Source organism: Echinops telfairi, unplaced genomic scaffold, assembly GCF_000313985.2.
Source record: "Echinops telfairi isolate 266 unplaced genomic scaffold, ASM31398v2 ScPeMD7_18;HRSCAF=68, whole genome shotgun sequence".
Taxonomy (NCBI): Eukaryota; Metazoa; Chordata; class Mammalia; order Afrosoricida; family Tenrecidae; genus Echinops; species Echinops telfairi.
The window spans coordinates 75932960-75950522 of NW_022103915.1; the positions used below are offsets into that span (position 1 = coordinate 75932960).

The 17563-nt window shown below is 35.3% G+C and overlaps 1 protein-coding gene across 2 annotated transcripts in view; it reads left to right on the forward strand.

Annotated features, from left to right (window-relative positions):
• STRN3 (striatin 3) overlaps nt 1-17563 on the forward strand; it is a 90098-nt gene that overhangs the window by 32314 nt on the left and 40221 nt on the right. For both annotated transcript variants that reach the window (XM_045287863.1, XM_004698517.2), the window contains exons 5-7: nt 7182-7355; nt 10469-10598; nt 12544-12685. In XM_045287863.1, coding sequence (XP_045143798.1) covers nt 7182-7355; nt 10469-10598; nt 12544-12685 — 446 coding nt within the window. The remainder of the gene's footprint in view (nt 1-7181; nt 7356-10468; nt 10599-12543; nt 12686-17563) is intronic.

The window sequence follows — 17563 nt, forward strand, 5'->3', positions numbered from 1 at the left end:
TCAAAATACATTTTGGCTGGTGATTGAGTAGTACAGTGTTGCTGACCCATACAAGTAGGTAGCTTTGGCCTGACTGGAAAGGGCAATAAAGCCTCTCACCAAAGAGCAAGCCCACTCTGTCTCCCAGACTGAACCCAGGCAGGGCTTCAATGCCTTCTGTCAGAGCCACCTTCATTCTCTTGGGGCTTCTGGCCCTGTGTTTCCCCCCTACGTATCCCCACTCCCAATTCAGGAGCCATCTCTGCAGCCACAAGGCTCCACCCACAGAGACCCTGCAGTGGCATGCTTTCAGAGGGTGGTTTTTCAGTTTGGGGTCCACAGGAACTCAAATACAAAAACATTTCCCAGTAGCTGTGCAGGTTGCAGCCATGTCAATTACGCAGCCTCTCTTTTGAACCCTAAGGTTCTTACACAGCTGAACCTGTCATACATTTTCTACACTGGGAAGCTGGGAACAGAAAGAAGCAATTAGCCCATGTGGTGTTTCCCAAAATCCCTCTGCTGCTCAGTAGATAGTACCTCAGCAGCTATAGGCTACAGGCTGAGTCTGGGAAAGGAGTATTTCCTTTGACTGGACAAACCCAGTCAGAAAGTAATCACTAGTGAGTCACAACTTATTTCTGCACTTAAGCAGAAGCAGTGATGGTTTGTTTAAATGCTTAGCAGGTATGTACACATGGGCAGTTCTACCACCCTGTTGTTTTAGAACTGCAGGGACTGTGTTACCTGCTTATATGTTGTTTGGAAACTAAGCAAAATAAAGACCATGCGCCAATATCTGCTTGTGTCAACCCATTCCCAGCTAACTCCCCTTACTTTCCCAAGAGAAAGCATATGGAAAAAAAGGTGCATAAAAGCAAGTTTTAGAGGAACCTTTCTGATGTTAAAATTCTTAGCTATATTTAAAGTTCTTCTGTGGGAAATCTTGTTTGTTGTCATTTATTTGTTCTCGTTCTCTACATGAGGAGACTTCAAAACGTTTAGGGAAAAATTCCATTATTCCATTATCTTTATTTCATGTTTCCATACATTTTTGAAGCCCCCATTGTAAATTATAACAGCTGTCTTAACTGGAGGCATCCTTACTTCAGAAACCCAGCAAAATGTGGTCACATCCTGGACCTTGTTTATGAGCTAGAATTAATTACTCTGCCTCTGCAATATTCCACAATTGGACAGTCATCTCATATTCTACCTCTCTCCAGTCCAGGACCCAAACTATTTACCTCTGATCATACCTTCATCTTTAGGCCGTGGACTATTTTATTTTTCTTCTTATTTCCTCTCCCTACAGTTGGTTTTGTTTTCCTTTGCTCCAGCTTAAACCTTGTGCACCATCACTCTTTTGCTAATACTTTTAGCTATCTGGCTGCCCACTTCTTAACTGCCTGTCCTGCCTTGGTAATTTTGTAGACTCCCAACTCTAGTCTTATTGTCTGCTTTTTCTTTAATTTAAAAAACAAATTGATGTAAATGCCATTACATAGTTCAGTGAAGGTTCCTGTCTAAACATTGAAAAAATAGTCCTTTTCCGAATACCTGGTTACCTCCCACTCCCTTTGCCCACAGTAGATATTCTAAACTTTTACCATATATTGACTCATTCCTTCTTTCTCTGATTAGAATATTTCACTGAAAACATAATGTCTATCAACTCCCTAAACTTATGCTTTCTTTTTGTAAATGTGTTTAAACTTCATATCTACTATCTTAGTTTCTTTATTTTTAATCGTTTTATTAGGGGCTCATACAACTCATCACAATCCATCCTTACATCAATTGTGTAAAGCACATTTGTACATTCATTGCCCTCATCATTCTCAAAACATCTGCTTTCCACCCAAGCCCCTGGCATCAGCTCCTCGTTTTTTCCCCTGTCTCATGAACCCTTGGTAATTTACAAATTTTTATTTTGTCATATCTTGCCCTGTCCGACATCTCCCTTCACCCACTTTTCTGTTGTCCGTCCCCCAGGGAGGAGGTCACATGTAAATCCTTGTAATCAGTTCCTCCTTTCCAACCCACCCTTCCTCTACCCTCCCAGTATCGCTACTCACACCACTGGTCCTAAAGGGATCATCTGCCGTGGATTCCCTGTGTTGTTTCCAGGTTCTGTCTGTACCAGTGTACATCCTCTGGTCCAGCCAGATTTGTAAAGTAGAATTGGGATAGTGTGGGGAGAGGAAGCATTTAGGAACCAGAGGAAAGTTGTATGTTTCATCGTTGCTATATTGCACCCTGACTGGCTCTTCTCCTCCCTGAGACCCTTCTGTAAGGGGATGTCCACTGGCCTACAAATGGGCTTTGGGTCTCCATTCCGCACTCCCATCCTCATTCACAATGATAAGATTTTTTTGTTCTGATGATGCCTGATACCTGATCTCTTCGACACCTTGTGATCGCACAGGCTGGTGTGCTTCCTCCATGTGGGCTTTGTTGCTTTTGAGCTAGATGGCCGCTTGTTTACCTATTATCTTAGTGCCTGATGTTCCATTAAAAGAGATCTTGGCTTAGAAACAATTATTAAAACTTGAAAGTTTAATAAAATAGATTATTGATTAGAAGGGTGCTGGAATGGGGACTAGATTTGAGGAGGTGCTGAACAACTGAGCATGAGGAAAGCTAGAGTAACAGTGAGGACATCTCAGAGATTGGAAATACATTCTGTTATCTGGTTTTTAGTTCTCTTTTTATCAGCGTTACACTTTCTGTTGTCATCTCATCCATGTTTATGCATTCATTGTAGTTAAATTAAATTCCTCATCACCATCCAGATTTTTCATCATTGTTAACAGAAACTCAGTGCTCCTTAAGCACTGACTCCCTATTTCTCTCTCACAGTCATCCTTGACAGAAACCACTAACAAGGTTTATGAGATCTCCCGTTTTGGTTAGAATAATTTCAGGCAAGGTATTTGACCTAATTTGATTTTATGATAACACTTGAGAAAATAATTTTCACCTGGGTTGTGTAAGAGCTTGGCCCTTACGCAGGTCACACAGTTAGGAGTGTGATGAGATTTATTTTCCCAGAAGAGTAACGATAACTGCTGAGCAGTATTTTTCTCAGGAAATGACTAATCCTGTCATTTGGACTTAGTTCCCTGTTCATCTTTTTTATTTCTTCTGAATTTACAGTTAACCTTCTTCTAAAGTAGTTTATCCTTATACATTTTCTTCCTATCCTCATCTCAGCCTTCTAGCCTGTTTCCTATTTTGACATTTTACTGAAAACTACCATCACAAACATGTTCATTAAATTTTGGGGTGGTTCCTATTTGTTCTGTTGGAAACATTTGACATTATTCATTCTTTTTAAAACACATTTTATAAAATTCTATCACACCATTCTCTATTAGCACCCCCCCACCCCTTATTTCTTCAATGTTTTCTTTTCTTTTTTTCCCTTTAGGTTTTTCTGAACTCTTCTGGCCTTTTATATGTTGTGATCCCAAGAGTTCTTTCTGGGTTATTGTTAATTAAGTGTCATCACATCGGTTCCAATCCATAGCAACCACTACACACAATAGAAGGAAACACTGCCCAGTCCTGCAGCATCCTCAGAATTGTCATGTTTGAGCCCAGTGTTGCAACCTCTGTGGCAGTCCCTCTCTTTAAACCATCTTGCTCCCTCCTCAGACAATTCATTTAACCAAGCATGCTTGTCCGTTTCCAGGGACTGGTTCCTCCTGTTAGAGAACATGTCAGAAAAGTCTTGCCATCCTCTATCTTCTGAGAAACACCTTGGTTGTATTAATTCCAGAATATTGACAGTAATATCAATGTTTCCCCCAATAGCATAATTTAAATGTATCCTTTATTCTTCAGTCTTGTTATTCGTTGTCTAATCTTCATATACATGTGAGGTGATTGAAAATACCATGACTTGGGTCAGGTGCAACTTAGTCTTCAAAGTGACATTCTTGCTCTTGAAAAATTTACAGGGATCTCGTGCTGCAGATTTGCCCAGTGTACTACATCTTGTGATTTGTTGACTCCTACTTTTGGAAGCATTGACTATGGATCCAAGCAAAATGAAATCCATGACAACTTCAACTTTTATCCTCTGTTTATCATGAAATTATATAATAGTCCAGTTAAGAGAGATTTGGGTTTTCTTTTCTTTGAGTTATAATCCATATGAATAGCCACAGTCCTTGATCTTCATCAGTAATCCTCCTCACTTTGAACAAGCAATGTTGTGTCATCTGCATATTGTAGGTTGTTAATAAGCTTTCCTCCAATCTTGATGTCACGTTCTTGTAGTCCAGTTCTTGAATTCTTTATTTAGTGTACAAGTTGAATAAATATGGTGGAAAGATACAACCCTGACACATACCTTTCCTGATTTTAAACGTAGGAGTACTCCCTTACTCTGTATGACTGCTTCTTGGTCCAAATGTAAGGTCCACATGAGCACAGGGAAGTGTACTGGAATCCCTTTTCTTCCCAAGGCTATCCATATAGTGTGTTTTGAGCCACACAGTCAATTGCGTCCGAATAATCAATAAAACATAAGTAAACGTCTTTCTGGTATTCTCTGTTTTCAGCCAAAAATTACCCGACATCAACGATACATCTCGTGCCATGTAGTCTTCTGAATCCAGCTTTAATTTCTGGCAATTTCCTGTCAGTGTATGATTGTAATTGTTGTTGAAGGATGTGCAGCAAAATTTTATTTGCATGTGATATTAATGATAGTTTGAGGGTTTCCATATTCTGTGGGTCACCTTTCTTTGGAACGGGCACCAATACGGATATCTTCCAGGTAGCTATCTTCAAAATGACTTGGCATAGAGAAGTGAGTATTTCCAGCACTTCATCAGCTTGTTGAAACATTTCAATTGGTGTTTTGTCAATTCCTGGACTTTTTTTTTAGCTAATGTGTTCTTTAAGTGCACCTTGTACTTTCTTCGGTACCATTGATTCTTGATCATATGCTACCTCTTGAAATAGTTAAATGTAAACCAGTTATTTTTGGTACAGTGACTCTGTTGTATATTCCTGCCATCGTTGATGCTTCCAGCGTCATTCAGTATTTTGCCTGTAGAATCCCTCAATGCTGTAACTTGGAGCCTGTTTTTTATTTATTTACTTATTTTTGCTTTCTGACTCCAGTTCTCTATACATTTTATTATAATTATCTACTTGTGCTGCCGTTTGCAATTTTCTTTCTCACTCTATTATTATTTCTTCCATTTACTTTAGCTATACTAGTAGATCAAGAGCAAGCTTCAGAGTATCTTGTGAAATCCACTTTTATCTTTTATTTTTTGTCTTTTTGATACCTTTTGTTTTCTTCATGTATGGTGGGTGCTCTTGATGTCATCTCACAGTTCATCAGGTCTCTGTCACTAATGTTCACTGTATCGTGTCTGTTCTTGAGATGTTCAGGAAAGTCAGCTCTTGTGGACATGCTTTATGTGTTTTGAACTTCAACCAGCACTTACATGTGAGCAGTTGATAGAGAAACTCAATATTTACTGCCTAGAGGAGGCCAGGAACTGATTATGGAATTAGACCATCCATTTGGGCTAATTCTTATAAATTCATGGCTTCCCAAATACCTAATAAATATTATCTCTTGTTTAATAAAAACTGCATGATTGTCTGACCAAACCAAACCTGTTGACGTTGAGTTGATTGATCCATAGCGATATCCTATAGAACAAAGTAAAGGGATCTTCTACTGGGCTTCTAAGGATATAAAATTTTAGAGATATAGACTGCCACATTTTTCTTCCATCGCATGGCTAATGGATTTGAACTGCCAATCTTTGTGTTAGCAGCTAAGTACTTAAGCACCGTGTCACCAGGGCTCTTTCGTTATCTGAGAGAGAACTTTTAACACTGATTTTGACCTTTTATTTTAGCTTGCCATCCAGGTCAGAAGATTGAAAATTGTCAAATGCTTGTATGTTTCCCTCATTTCACTGCCACATTTATTTCTGCAGTAAGTCCCAAAGATTATACCTTCATTGACCCCCCCCGCCGCCTCTCCCATATTAATTTTTTCATTCTTGCTTCTTGCTGTGTTAGTCACCTAATTGATATCCCTGATATCAGCTAACTTAATTTCCTGGTGCTGACATAAAAAAATTCTTGAAGTGGAGTGACTTTAAAGAACAGAACATTAATTTCTAATACTTAATGAGCTTTGGGAGTCAGAATTCACAGCATCAGCCTTAGGGATAGCCCTTTTTTTAATCTCAGCTTCTAGTAGCTATCAATAATCTCTGGCATTTCTGGGTTTGTAGATTTAACTGCCTCCATCTCTACATGACATCTGAGGTGTCTTTATCTCTTTTAAATGATAACACCCAGAGGAAGCAGCTTCGGAATCCACCCTGCGCTTTTATGACCTCAGTAATATAACACACACGTACACAAACTTTTTCCAAAGGGAGCTTCAGAAAGTTCCTGTAAAAATGTAATTAGAAGGCAATAGAATTTTCTCATAAACCTTTTGAAGGCTACTTGTAGGTATAGAAGTTAGAACTTAATACAACTTTTTGGTGGACATAATCTATAACATCAGCCGTGTAAAATTCTTCTAAAAATACAACATGAATACTAGCAATTTTTAAGGTTCATTACTGGAATTCATTAGATACTCAAATATGTGAGGTAAAACTCTTCAGCTTGTCACATGAAGCCATTCATGCCTTATTTGTGTGTTATAGTCTGACACCCTTCCGCCTTTCTTTTTAAAGAATCTTCATTTGGATCTTAGTTAATGCACACTAGTTTAAATGTGGCGAGAGTTCTGAGTATCACAGAACTAGAGGAATGCTATGCTAGAAGGACATCAAACACCAGTTAACCCCAGATCTAAACGTAGCTTGTCACTGTTCTGAGGAGTATTTCTACTCAAACGCTACTGCTCGCTGCATATTTTAAAGGGAAAAAACGAACTTCTGAAACTTTTTAAGGTCCTGAGGCTTTCTAGTTTGCAGGAAAAAATGGATCTTAATCAGTAGTAACACTGTAAGCTCTTTAAAAAATTTTGGTTTGTAATTGGCATTGTTCTCTTAGAAGTAGAATAGACAAAAATTGTCATTAAGACAATGTAAACATAGTTTTATAGAATTCTGATCTTTTCTAAAAATTGATCAAATTTTTAGTTTTGGCAGGTGCTATAACAGTAAGTGGAATTTAATATTTTAAATTTTCTTTTATAGATATCTTCAGGAAGTAGGTTACACAGATACAATATTAGATGTGCGGTCTCAGCGGGTAAGGTCATTACTCGGACTATCCAATTCAGAGCCAAATGGATCAGTAGAAACAAAAAATTTAGAGCAGATCCTGAATGGAGGCGAATCACCTAAACCAAAAGGACAAGAAATCAAAAGGTATGAATTACATCTGTAGATTAACAACAGTTTAAATAAAAAGAACATTGTATTCTAGTTTGTTGACTTTTTAGTAGTTAACAATTTTAAAGCAAATAGAATTTAGATTTAAAGACACCCCCCCTCCCCATCCCCTATTGTGTTAAGAGCAAGTATGCTTTATATTTAGGTGCCTTTTAAAAATATAAATAATTGTAAAAATAATAATTTTATATTGTATTGCCTCCATAGTTGTTGTTTGTTGGTTGTTGTTTTTTTGCCTCCATAGTTAATGTGGATTTAGTTTACTGTATAATATCCCTTCATTTAATATTTAGGTGCTTTTTAAGCTTATCTGTAATAACTTTTGATACCAAGAGAATAGTAATAGTTTTGAAATAGGTGCAAAATTAGAATTTTTAAGGTGATTTAATTTGGAACAGGGCTATTTTAACATACTGATTATGATTTTTGAAAGTGGTAGAGTGTTTTCAATAAATCAAAATACTAATTAAAATAAGCAGTGTTTGATGGGGTACTAATATGAAAGAGAGAGAGCTCTGTGTTGTGTTTGAGCATAGGAAGTTATCAGTTATTTTCAAAAACATGTTTATTAAGGTATTAGTCAGATACTATAAAATGTCCCATCAAAAGTATACAATCTAATCAATATCTTTTGGGGTGTTCACTGAGTTATGCAGATATCACCACAATCAAGTTTGTAGCATATCACCCCAAATAGAAATTCCATGCCCATTAACTGCCAGCTTCCATCTGTTCTTGTTAATGTTGGTCTCCATCAAGTCGATTCTGACTTATGATGATTCCATGCATTATAGGATAGAACTGATAGGATCTGTTTTGTTTTACTGTAGTTTTGATAAAGGTAGCTTACCAGGCCTATTATGTTACAAGGTAGAAGGACTTAACCACCAAGCTTAAGATGAACAGGCAAATGATAACCATTTGTGCCATCTGTCTAGGGATTTCTTTCTTCCTATTGCTCTCCAACCCTAAGCAACCACTACTCTGCTTTCTGTGTACATGTTTTATAGAACTGGTCAGTTATGGCTGGTTTCTTAATTTATAACTTATGTTCAAGATTAATCTGTGTTGTACCATGTTTCAGTATTTTACTCCTTTTTTTAAAATTGAAAAAAAATTTTAATCATTTTATTGGGGGCTTGTACAACTCTACCATAATCCATACATACATCAATTGTGTAAGGCACATTTGTACATTCGTTGCCCTTATCATTCTTAAAACATTTGCTCTCCAGTTAAGCCCCTGGCATCAGCTCCTCGCTTTCCCCCCTCCCTCCCTGCTCCCCCCTCCCTTATGAGCCCTAGATAATTTATAAATTATTATTTTGTCATATCTTATACTGTCCGATGTCCTCCTTCTCCCACTTTTCTGTTTCAGTCCCCCAGGGAGGAGGTTATATGTAGATCCTTGTAATCATTTCCCCCTTTCCACCCTACCGTCCCTCCTTTTCATTTCCAAATAGTATTGTGTTCTGTGGATGTACACATTTTTGCTTATTTGTTGCTTGACCAGTTGATGGATGTTTAGGTTGGTTTCACACATTGGAATAATGAGTTTTTGAGCATTCATTTTGAACATTTGTGTTCACATGCAGATAATATGGTTACAGTTCTCATGGGTATATACATCTAAGAGACACATTGCTATTTCATAGAACTTTATTAAACATTATCAGGAATTACCAAACTCATTTCCAAAGCCTGTGTACCATTCCACCAGCAATAAATGAAAGTTTTGGTTTTGCCACCAGCACTTTGTTATTGTCTGTCTACCATATACCCCCCAAAACCCAACCCCTCTGCCAGTAAGTCGGTTCTGACTAACAGTGATCCTATATAACAGTGGTTCTCAACTTTCCCAAAGCCGTGACCCTTTAATACAGTTGCCCATGTTGTGGTGACCCCCAACCATAAAATTATTTTCATTGCTACTTCATAATTGTAATTTTGCTATTGTTATGAATCAGGCGACCCCTGTGAAAGGGTTGTTCAACCCCCAAAGGTGTTGTGACCCACATGTTGAGAACCATTGCTATATAGGGTTTCCTAAACCGAAATCTTTATAGGAGAAGGTGGCTTTCTTTTGCGGAGCAGCTGGTGGTTTTTGAATCACGGACTTTGCAGTGTGATTGGAGGTACAGTGCTCATTTTCCAATGCCATGATTAGTATGAGTCAACTAGGTGGGACCGTAGACATTGTTTTAAGTTTATGTATATAGGTTTAAAAGTACAAAGAAAAATTAAAGAGAAGGAAAACTCACAAGTTCACTTAGAGTTGAAGGAATTAATAATATATACAGTTTATAAAACAACATTATTTCATATATTTTGACATAATATAATTATCTAAAACATTCTGTAAACTTTGAAGTTAACATAGCCTTTGATTTAGGCTGAGAAATACGCTCTTAAAACAAAACAAAACAATTTCACATGTATTAAAGTCCATATTTTCTTTAATCTGGAATTCAGAGTTTTTATAGAATATGAGAAAACAAAAATAAAGCAGTTTTCATTCAACCAGTCAGTCAACTAACCAGGCTTCCTAATTCTTAAAAATAATCATCTATTGTCTAGTTAATTTCAACTCATAAAGACCTTATAGAAGAGAGCAGAACTGCTCCATAGCTCTTTTAAGAGTCTTTGTTCAGCTTAATTTTCTACTAGTCCCCCCAACCCCACCCCCATAGCTTCTGTTAGACATTTAAACCACTTTCTGTACACCCCATCTAGGAATTCAAATTAGAATAGATTACCTACTATTAGATCGTCTACTGTTAGTGTCATTAAGAAAGTGATTATCTGTTAGTGTACAAGATTATCTGTGATGTGATTATTGCCTAAAACCGAAAACATACTTGCCAATAAACACCAGGGAAATGAAATATGTAAAGAGCAATCAGCATCACATTGATCCTAGAACATAAATAATTTTTCAAACTTCTTTAGGGTGAGATAAATAATATGTTATAAATGAGTTATAATTTCAGTCTATAGCTACCTTCAGTACTGCTTTAAAATAAGAACCAGTAAGTTATTGTTGGAATTAACCACTAAAACACAAGGGTTAATAGTTTTCTCCTCAACAGGCCATCTGGTGATGTTCTTGAAACATTCAATTTCTTAGAAAATGCTGATGACAGTGATGAAGATGAGGAAAATGATATGATTGAAGGCATCCCAGAAGGAAAAGACAAACATCGGATGAATAAACACAAAGTAGGAATTCAATTTCATATTTCCATTAGCTAAGATAATATGTTGAGAGGGATACACATATGCATGTATTTAAAATAATATATTACAGTAGGAATTTTTGAAGTATCTTAAGTGGCCCTTGGGGGTGATGGATTTTTGTATGAGATAATTTCACATAAAATTGTATATAGTTAGCATTGATTGAATTATTGATATATAGGAAGAATTGTTTACTATGTCACTAGATGGGCAAGAAAATTTACGAAACTAGGGAGGGGGGAGTGGGGAGGGAGGGGAAAAATGAGGACCTAATTTTGGGGGTTTAAGTGGAGAGAAAATGTTTTGAGAATGATGTACAAATGCGCTTTACACAATTGATGTGTGTATGAATTGCGATAACAGTTGTATGAGCCCCTAATAAAATGTTTAAAAAAAAAAAAAGAAAAAAAATTTACGAAACTAAAACAAAAAAAGTGATCCTCTCCCCTAATCCATTTGCCACAACTGTAGTCCATGACTTTATGGATAATAAACCAGATGATAAATTAACTGGGGGAAAAAAAAAGATAAATTAACTGTAACTGCAGCAGAAAACCTTGTCTACAGAGCATGGAAATAATACCCCGATTGTGAATATGTTTTGGCATTCTCATTTGTTTGTGTGTGCAAAAAATGGCACTGGAGGTGGACGTTTCTGACCTCCTCAGGCTTCCTTATTGCCTTGAGGCAGAGGTAAGACAAGCCTCCGTGTTCCACCTTTCTTTACCTACTCTGACACCACTGCTCTTCCCACAACACTCTACATCTATGCTGGGTTCAGTAATGTTTTGCAGTCGCCACACAGAAGTCACAACTTCAAATTAAAGAGCTTTAATAGTGAAGCTCACAAGACAAGTCAGAATGAGCAAACAGTGAGGATACAGTCATTGGTTTCCGTCAGTAGCAAAGTCTCTCTCCAGTTCTCAGTCAAGTTATCCTTCAGCCTTTGCCTCCATGGTTCAGGAAGGCAGCTCACCTGTCACTGTGTCTTAGAGACCCATAGTCTCAGTGCTGCTCCTCTGAATTTCCGTATCCGCATCTAGTCTCAGCAGGTCATTGGCGTGTTCTTTCTCTGCTGCTACTTTAAAGAGGGCTCATCCTGATAGCCAGAGGGGCGGTGACGAAAAATGACAAATCCCTTCTATTCATTTACAAACGCCCAATATACATAGTCCCACCCAATCATTTGGTGGGAGTTAGAGACCTATGTAGAAGTATCAACGAAAATTAATTTGTTTGTAATCTAAAAAATTAGTTTCTTTTATCCATAATGGATAGCTGTAGTAACAAAAATCAGTTAGATTATTTGTAAGTTGTCAGAATAGTGTATTTTATGAGTCTGTAAAAGGAGATAGGTTCATTTGTAGTTCTTTGGAATATTGCAGCAATATGGAGAACATGTCATTTTTTTCTTCTAAGCTTCCATCCTACACTTGCAGCCTTTCTGCCACATTTCTTAGGTTTAGCATACTCATTTGGATAGAGGTTTGATTTTCCCCTTTCATGGGCTCCTTTTTAGATAAAGCACTATTGTAATTACCACTGTCTTTAACTTTCTTATTATTTATTATTAGCTAATTATTATTTATTACTAGTTGTGCCATATCTGTATTATCCAGGCCACAAGTTAAAACAAAGTGTTTAATTTTCAGTGTCTGGTATCAATTAAGGACAGTATTATCAGATTGCAAATGAGTGAATGAGATCATATTAATACCAAATTACTAATCATAACTGATGTTGGCAGAGTACTGTTGAATTATCTAGAATGTAATTTGGGAGTTCTGAACTTTATGGGAAGTTTAAACTTCGATGTCCAAAGAATTTTTTTAATGGATGTATAAACGTAAAGGTACTTATGAACACATTGAAGGATACCTTTAAAATTTAATCTGTAACTAATTCTCTGCTTAATGGTTGTTTGCAGATAGGCAATGAAGGTTTAGCTGCTGACCTCACTGATGACCCTGATACTGAAGAAGCTTTGAAAGAATTTGATTTTTTAGTGACTGCCGAAGATGGTGAAGGAGCTGGAGAAGCACGGAGTTCAGGGGATGGCACAGAATGGGGTAAGGTGATTTAAAAAAATATGGACATGGGAATGGGAATCTAGTCTTTACAGATGAATTATTATCAAATGTGTGGAATGTGTCTCTGAATGTATGATGACAATTTAAAGAGAAAAGGGACATGATATTGTAATAATTCCAGGTATTTTTTTACCAGCTTATTTACATTTGATAATCTTAAATATGTAGCTTTAGTTGGATTTGATTTTTGAGATTTGTCTTAAAATTGAAGCATTTAATTCATTTGGAAAGTTACTTCCTTTCCTCAACAATTTTTAAAAAACAAACAAAAAACTAAGCACCTAGTCTGTTTTAAACATTCCCATAATTTATTTTGGGAATGAATCTAGGTTTCGAGAGGAAAACTTTTTATAGCTGCCCATCTTGTGTTATCTGACTGCTAGGAATGAATAAAGCTACTAGTTCTGAATTATATGAGATTTAGTGAAGATACTAAGCTTTATTGCATATAATATTCAGTGTGTGTTAGAGTAGCCATTGGAAGTGAGATGTAATGCTGATCATTATCCAGTTGTACTAAAAGGCTCAAAACAATTCAATCTGTGTGATGTAAAAATACCATGAGAAAATAAAAGCTTCCCAACTTTTTAAAATAGTCAAAGTCCAGTGTATTGACCCTACTAAATGTTGTTATTCAATCATCCTTTAACATCAGCACATTACGTGGCTTTATTTTGGAAGGAGGTTATCAAATATACCTTATACATATTTCACTTGAACATCAACGTTGCTTAGTTACTAGCAAAATAAATTATCACCAGGTATTTAAAACTGCTTTGGTGATATGAAAGACACTTGGATTAAAAACAAATCCTGATTTACTTCTGTATTGAAACTTTAATTTAAAAATGGTTCAAGTGCTTTTAAGGTCTGAATTTTCTTAACAGCTTTACCATTGCTTATAATTCTCAAGTATTATTAGACCTCATCTATTCTGTAAAGCGAAGAGGAACAGGAGGTACGTTAATGCAAAACATGAGAGAAAATTCCAGTTACTATGAACATTGACCCTTCTTAAGAATCAGCTTCCTTCCGGAGATAGTAGAAATTGTGTTGACTTTTAGCTTCTGTGTGCACTTCATACAGTGTTGGAGATAGCGTAATGTTTTATTCTCCCGTAACTTCTAAATTACTTGTTTTTTCCTGAATACAAAATAATGCATATGTATTTTAGAAAGCTTAGAGCCCACAGATAATGTGAAGAAGAAAATGAAAAATATCTGTTCGAATGATTGTCAACACACAGACATATGTGGACAAAGTAGATTTAAATGATAATTTAATTAATCTGCTACCTATTTGAAGTCCTCTTGTACATACATATGCACTTACGCATGTACAAGGAAATTGTGGTATAATTTTCATTTCCTTTTAAATTTCATTTTTCTATGAACTATCTGGAATACTCTTGTACTTACTTAATTAAAAAGAATGTATTATATGTTTATTTATAACCCACAATTTTTTTATTTGACATTATGTAGTATCAGTTTTCCCCATTTTTTGGTAATACCATTTTTAATAGTATAGTTTTATGCTACATAGCTTTGTGCTACGATTTATTTTACCAAGTCTCTACTTACACACATAATAGATTATTTGCATTTTTAAAAAGTGACAAATTTTTATCAAATATCCGTATAATTTAATTTTGGCCACATCCATTTCCCCTTTTTTTAAGGCTAAAATAACTTGATGTTGAACTGCCAGACAGATACACAAAAATTTTAAGGTTTTAACTTGTATAGAACAGCATTATTTCTTCAATATAAAGAGCCATATTATATACAAATGCTTGATTCTTCTGTCCAGATACTTATGACAGTAGAATTGAAAAGTAAAACTTGATCAGTGAATCACTGTTAATGCTTAAAAATGCTAGAAATCACAACTTTTAAAACATTTTAAGTTCTTGAAAAGAAAAAAGGATTTTTCTTTCTTTCTTTTTTAAAAAATCATTTTATTAGGGCTCATACAACTCTTATCACAATCCATACATACATCAATTGTGTAAAGCTCATTTGTACATTCATTGCCCTCATCATTCTCAGAACATATCCTCTCCACTTAAGCCCCCGGCATTAGGTCCTCATAAAAGGATTTTTCTATGTATGAAATGGCTCACCTTGTTAACTTTCCATTAGAAATGAAAAACTGTTGAATGCAGGATTATGCCCCAATAAATGCCATATTGTTTCCAGATTGAAGACATATTCAAATACTCCTTTATGTTTATTTATTAAGTTATTAAAATTTTATTTTCTTGAAACTAGAAGGTGGCTGTTTTCAGATTTTAAAAATTAAGTGAAGAATATAGATAATTTTTCATAAATATAAATGATCTTGACCTAATGAAATATTTCAATTCTACCACATTGCATAATGTTATTTTTTAACTTTGTACACTAGGACTATGTCCACTTACCTCTCTGATTTTGAACATTCCTATGAAACCTCTGCTTTTTAGAAACCTCTCTGATACCTGTTTTTCTTCTGTCAACTTACTTAGCCTGAGTTTAGTATTCGTAGTTTATAATTCTCATAACCAAAAATATTGATTAGCATTTGTAATATTTGCTGCTATTCTCATAAGAACGAGACATTTTAATGATGTTCCATTATTTGCTTCTACACTTTGAAACAGTCATCCATGGATAGTTATAACACTAAAAAATGCAAGTAGTATCTGACTGTATTTAGATACAGTGGATAAGAAAAGCAATGAACATTTATATAAAGCTAGATATAAATATATATACATTTTAGTTTTATTTAATTCTACTCTAGTAAATTAGAATTGCCAAAGTAGAATTTCGGGGTTTTGGTAGTTTTGAATTACTGGAAATCAACTTTTTATGCATATTTGTGTTTTCTTTTAAACAAAAAAAACTCCCTTAATTGATTTCAACCTCATTTCTTGATTCTCTTCCCCTCTGCCCCCTAGATTTTTTAAAAGCAGAATTAACATGTGGAAGATTATGCTGCCTCTTCCCTCTTGCTCTTACATATTTCTTATAACCAATATCCAATCAGCTTTACTTCTCAGGCAAGTTTCAGGATATTTTTGTTCACATAAGCAATCACCAACCTTATCTTTGTACTGCCTGCTCCTGCCTTTGCTAGAGATGAACCTTTCCTTCGTTTTCTATTTGTATTTGTCTTGCTAATATTTTTTTCCTCCTCCTTAAACTTAGCTATTAAAATTCTCTACTCTCCTTTGATTTTCACAGATTTATTCTTTTTAGAGAGGTCTTTAAAAACTGTATGGTTATCTAGTTAAGATTTTTCTTTTCTCTTTTTAAAAGATTTTTGTATATAAGGTTTATACCACTTGTTTTATCTCTCAGAGATTTAAATGTTTTCTCATAATACCTCAATTTTTGTTATCAGTTGTTAAAAGACAGGGATTGTTAGCTTTATTTAGATGAATGCAAATGATTTATTCCTTAAACCACATTTTATTAGGGTATGTAATAAACTGACAGGAAGGTACCTAATAAAACATAATTTTCAGAAAAAAACATTGTTAGAATACACAAAAAGTATATTTTGTCTTTAAGTTACCATCAAAATTATAGATTCGACAAATGATCTCGTGTAAACTTCTGTCTTTGATAACTTGAATTTCAAGTTAGCAAATTAACTTGAAGCTTTGGATTTAATTTTTTTTAATTTAATTTTTACAGTGACTACCTATGATCATAAACCTACCGACATTGAGTCAATTCTGACTCAGTAGTGACCCTTAATAGGGTTTCCGAGGCTGTAAATCTTTGTGGGAGCAGACAGCCTGATCTTTCTCTCACAGAATAGGTGGTGGGTGGGTTTGAACTGCCGACCTGGCAGTTAGCGTTCCAGTGCTTACTCGACAGCGCCACCAGGGCTCCTTTACCTATGATCATAGGTAAATCCATAAGGGAGAAAGAGATGACAGTTGGAAAAGAGTGGATTTGCTGGGACTTTGTGTTTCAGAAATTTGAATGTCTGATTATCATTCAAACAAGAGAATTTCTTGTTCACTACACACACTAACACATCATTCTATATGAATAAAAGGATTTTAAACATTGCCTTTACCGCTTGTCAGTCAGAATTAGATGATTACCAGATTTTGAATGTCAAAATATAAAAAGTTATAAAGAATATGATTCCCTAAAATCTTACTGTTATGTATTATTGACTTGGCCTGTGTGTTTTGATATATATACTTTTAATAACAGTGTTAAAAAACTCATGTTAAACTTCCTAATAACTTTTCTGTTAAAGGGGGAATCCTCAATGCTTTAAATAATTCTAAAAGATTTATACTGTTTCTTTATTAACTAATATACCCAAAGTGTGTCATCTTTAGCAGATGTACCAATAATGTATGCTTTCATGTCTGTGTGCTTTTCACAACTATTATCTGACCTTGGAAAAAATCAGTCATAAAATTCTTCAGTGGAATTTGAAGGGTTTTTTGTTACTTGTTGCTAATCTAAAGTTTTGTAGACCAATCTAAGACATGTACATTGAAACTAAATGAGGTTTCTCCAAAAATTTGTGGAAAAATATAATTAGAAGATGGAGTTTTTAATGATTTCTGAAGCCCTCTTGTATGTATGTATATTGAGTTATCTTAGTACATATAGACTTAGTTTGACATTTTTATTCATGAATGTTCATTTTCATGAATATTTTCATTAATAAAACAAAGCTGACTTTCCACCTTGCATTTTTTTAAAAATTATTTTATCACAGTCCATACATACATCCATTGAGTCAAGCACATATGTACGTTTGTTGCCCTCATCACTCAAAACATTTGCCCTCTACTTTAGCCCTAATATCATTTGCTCATTTCCCCCTCCCTCCCCC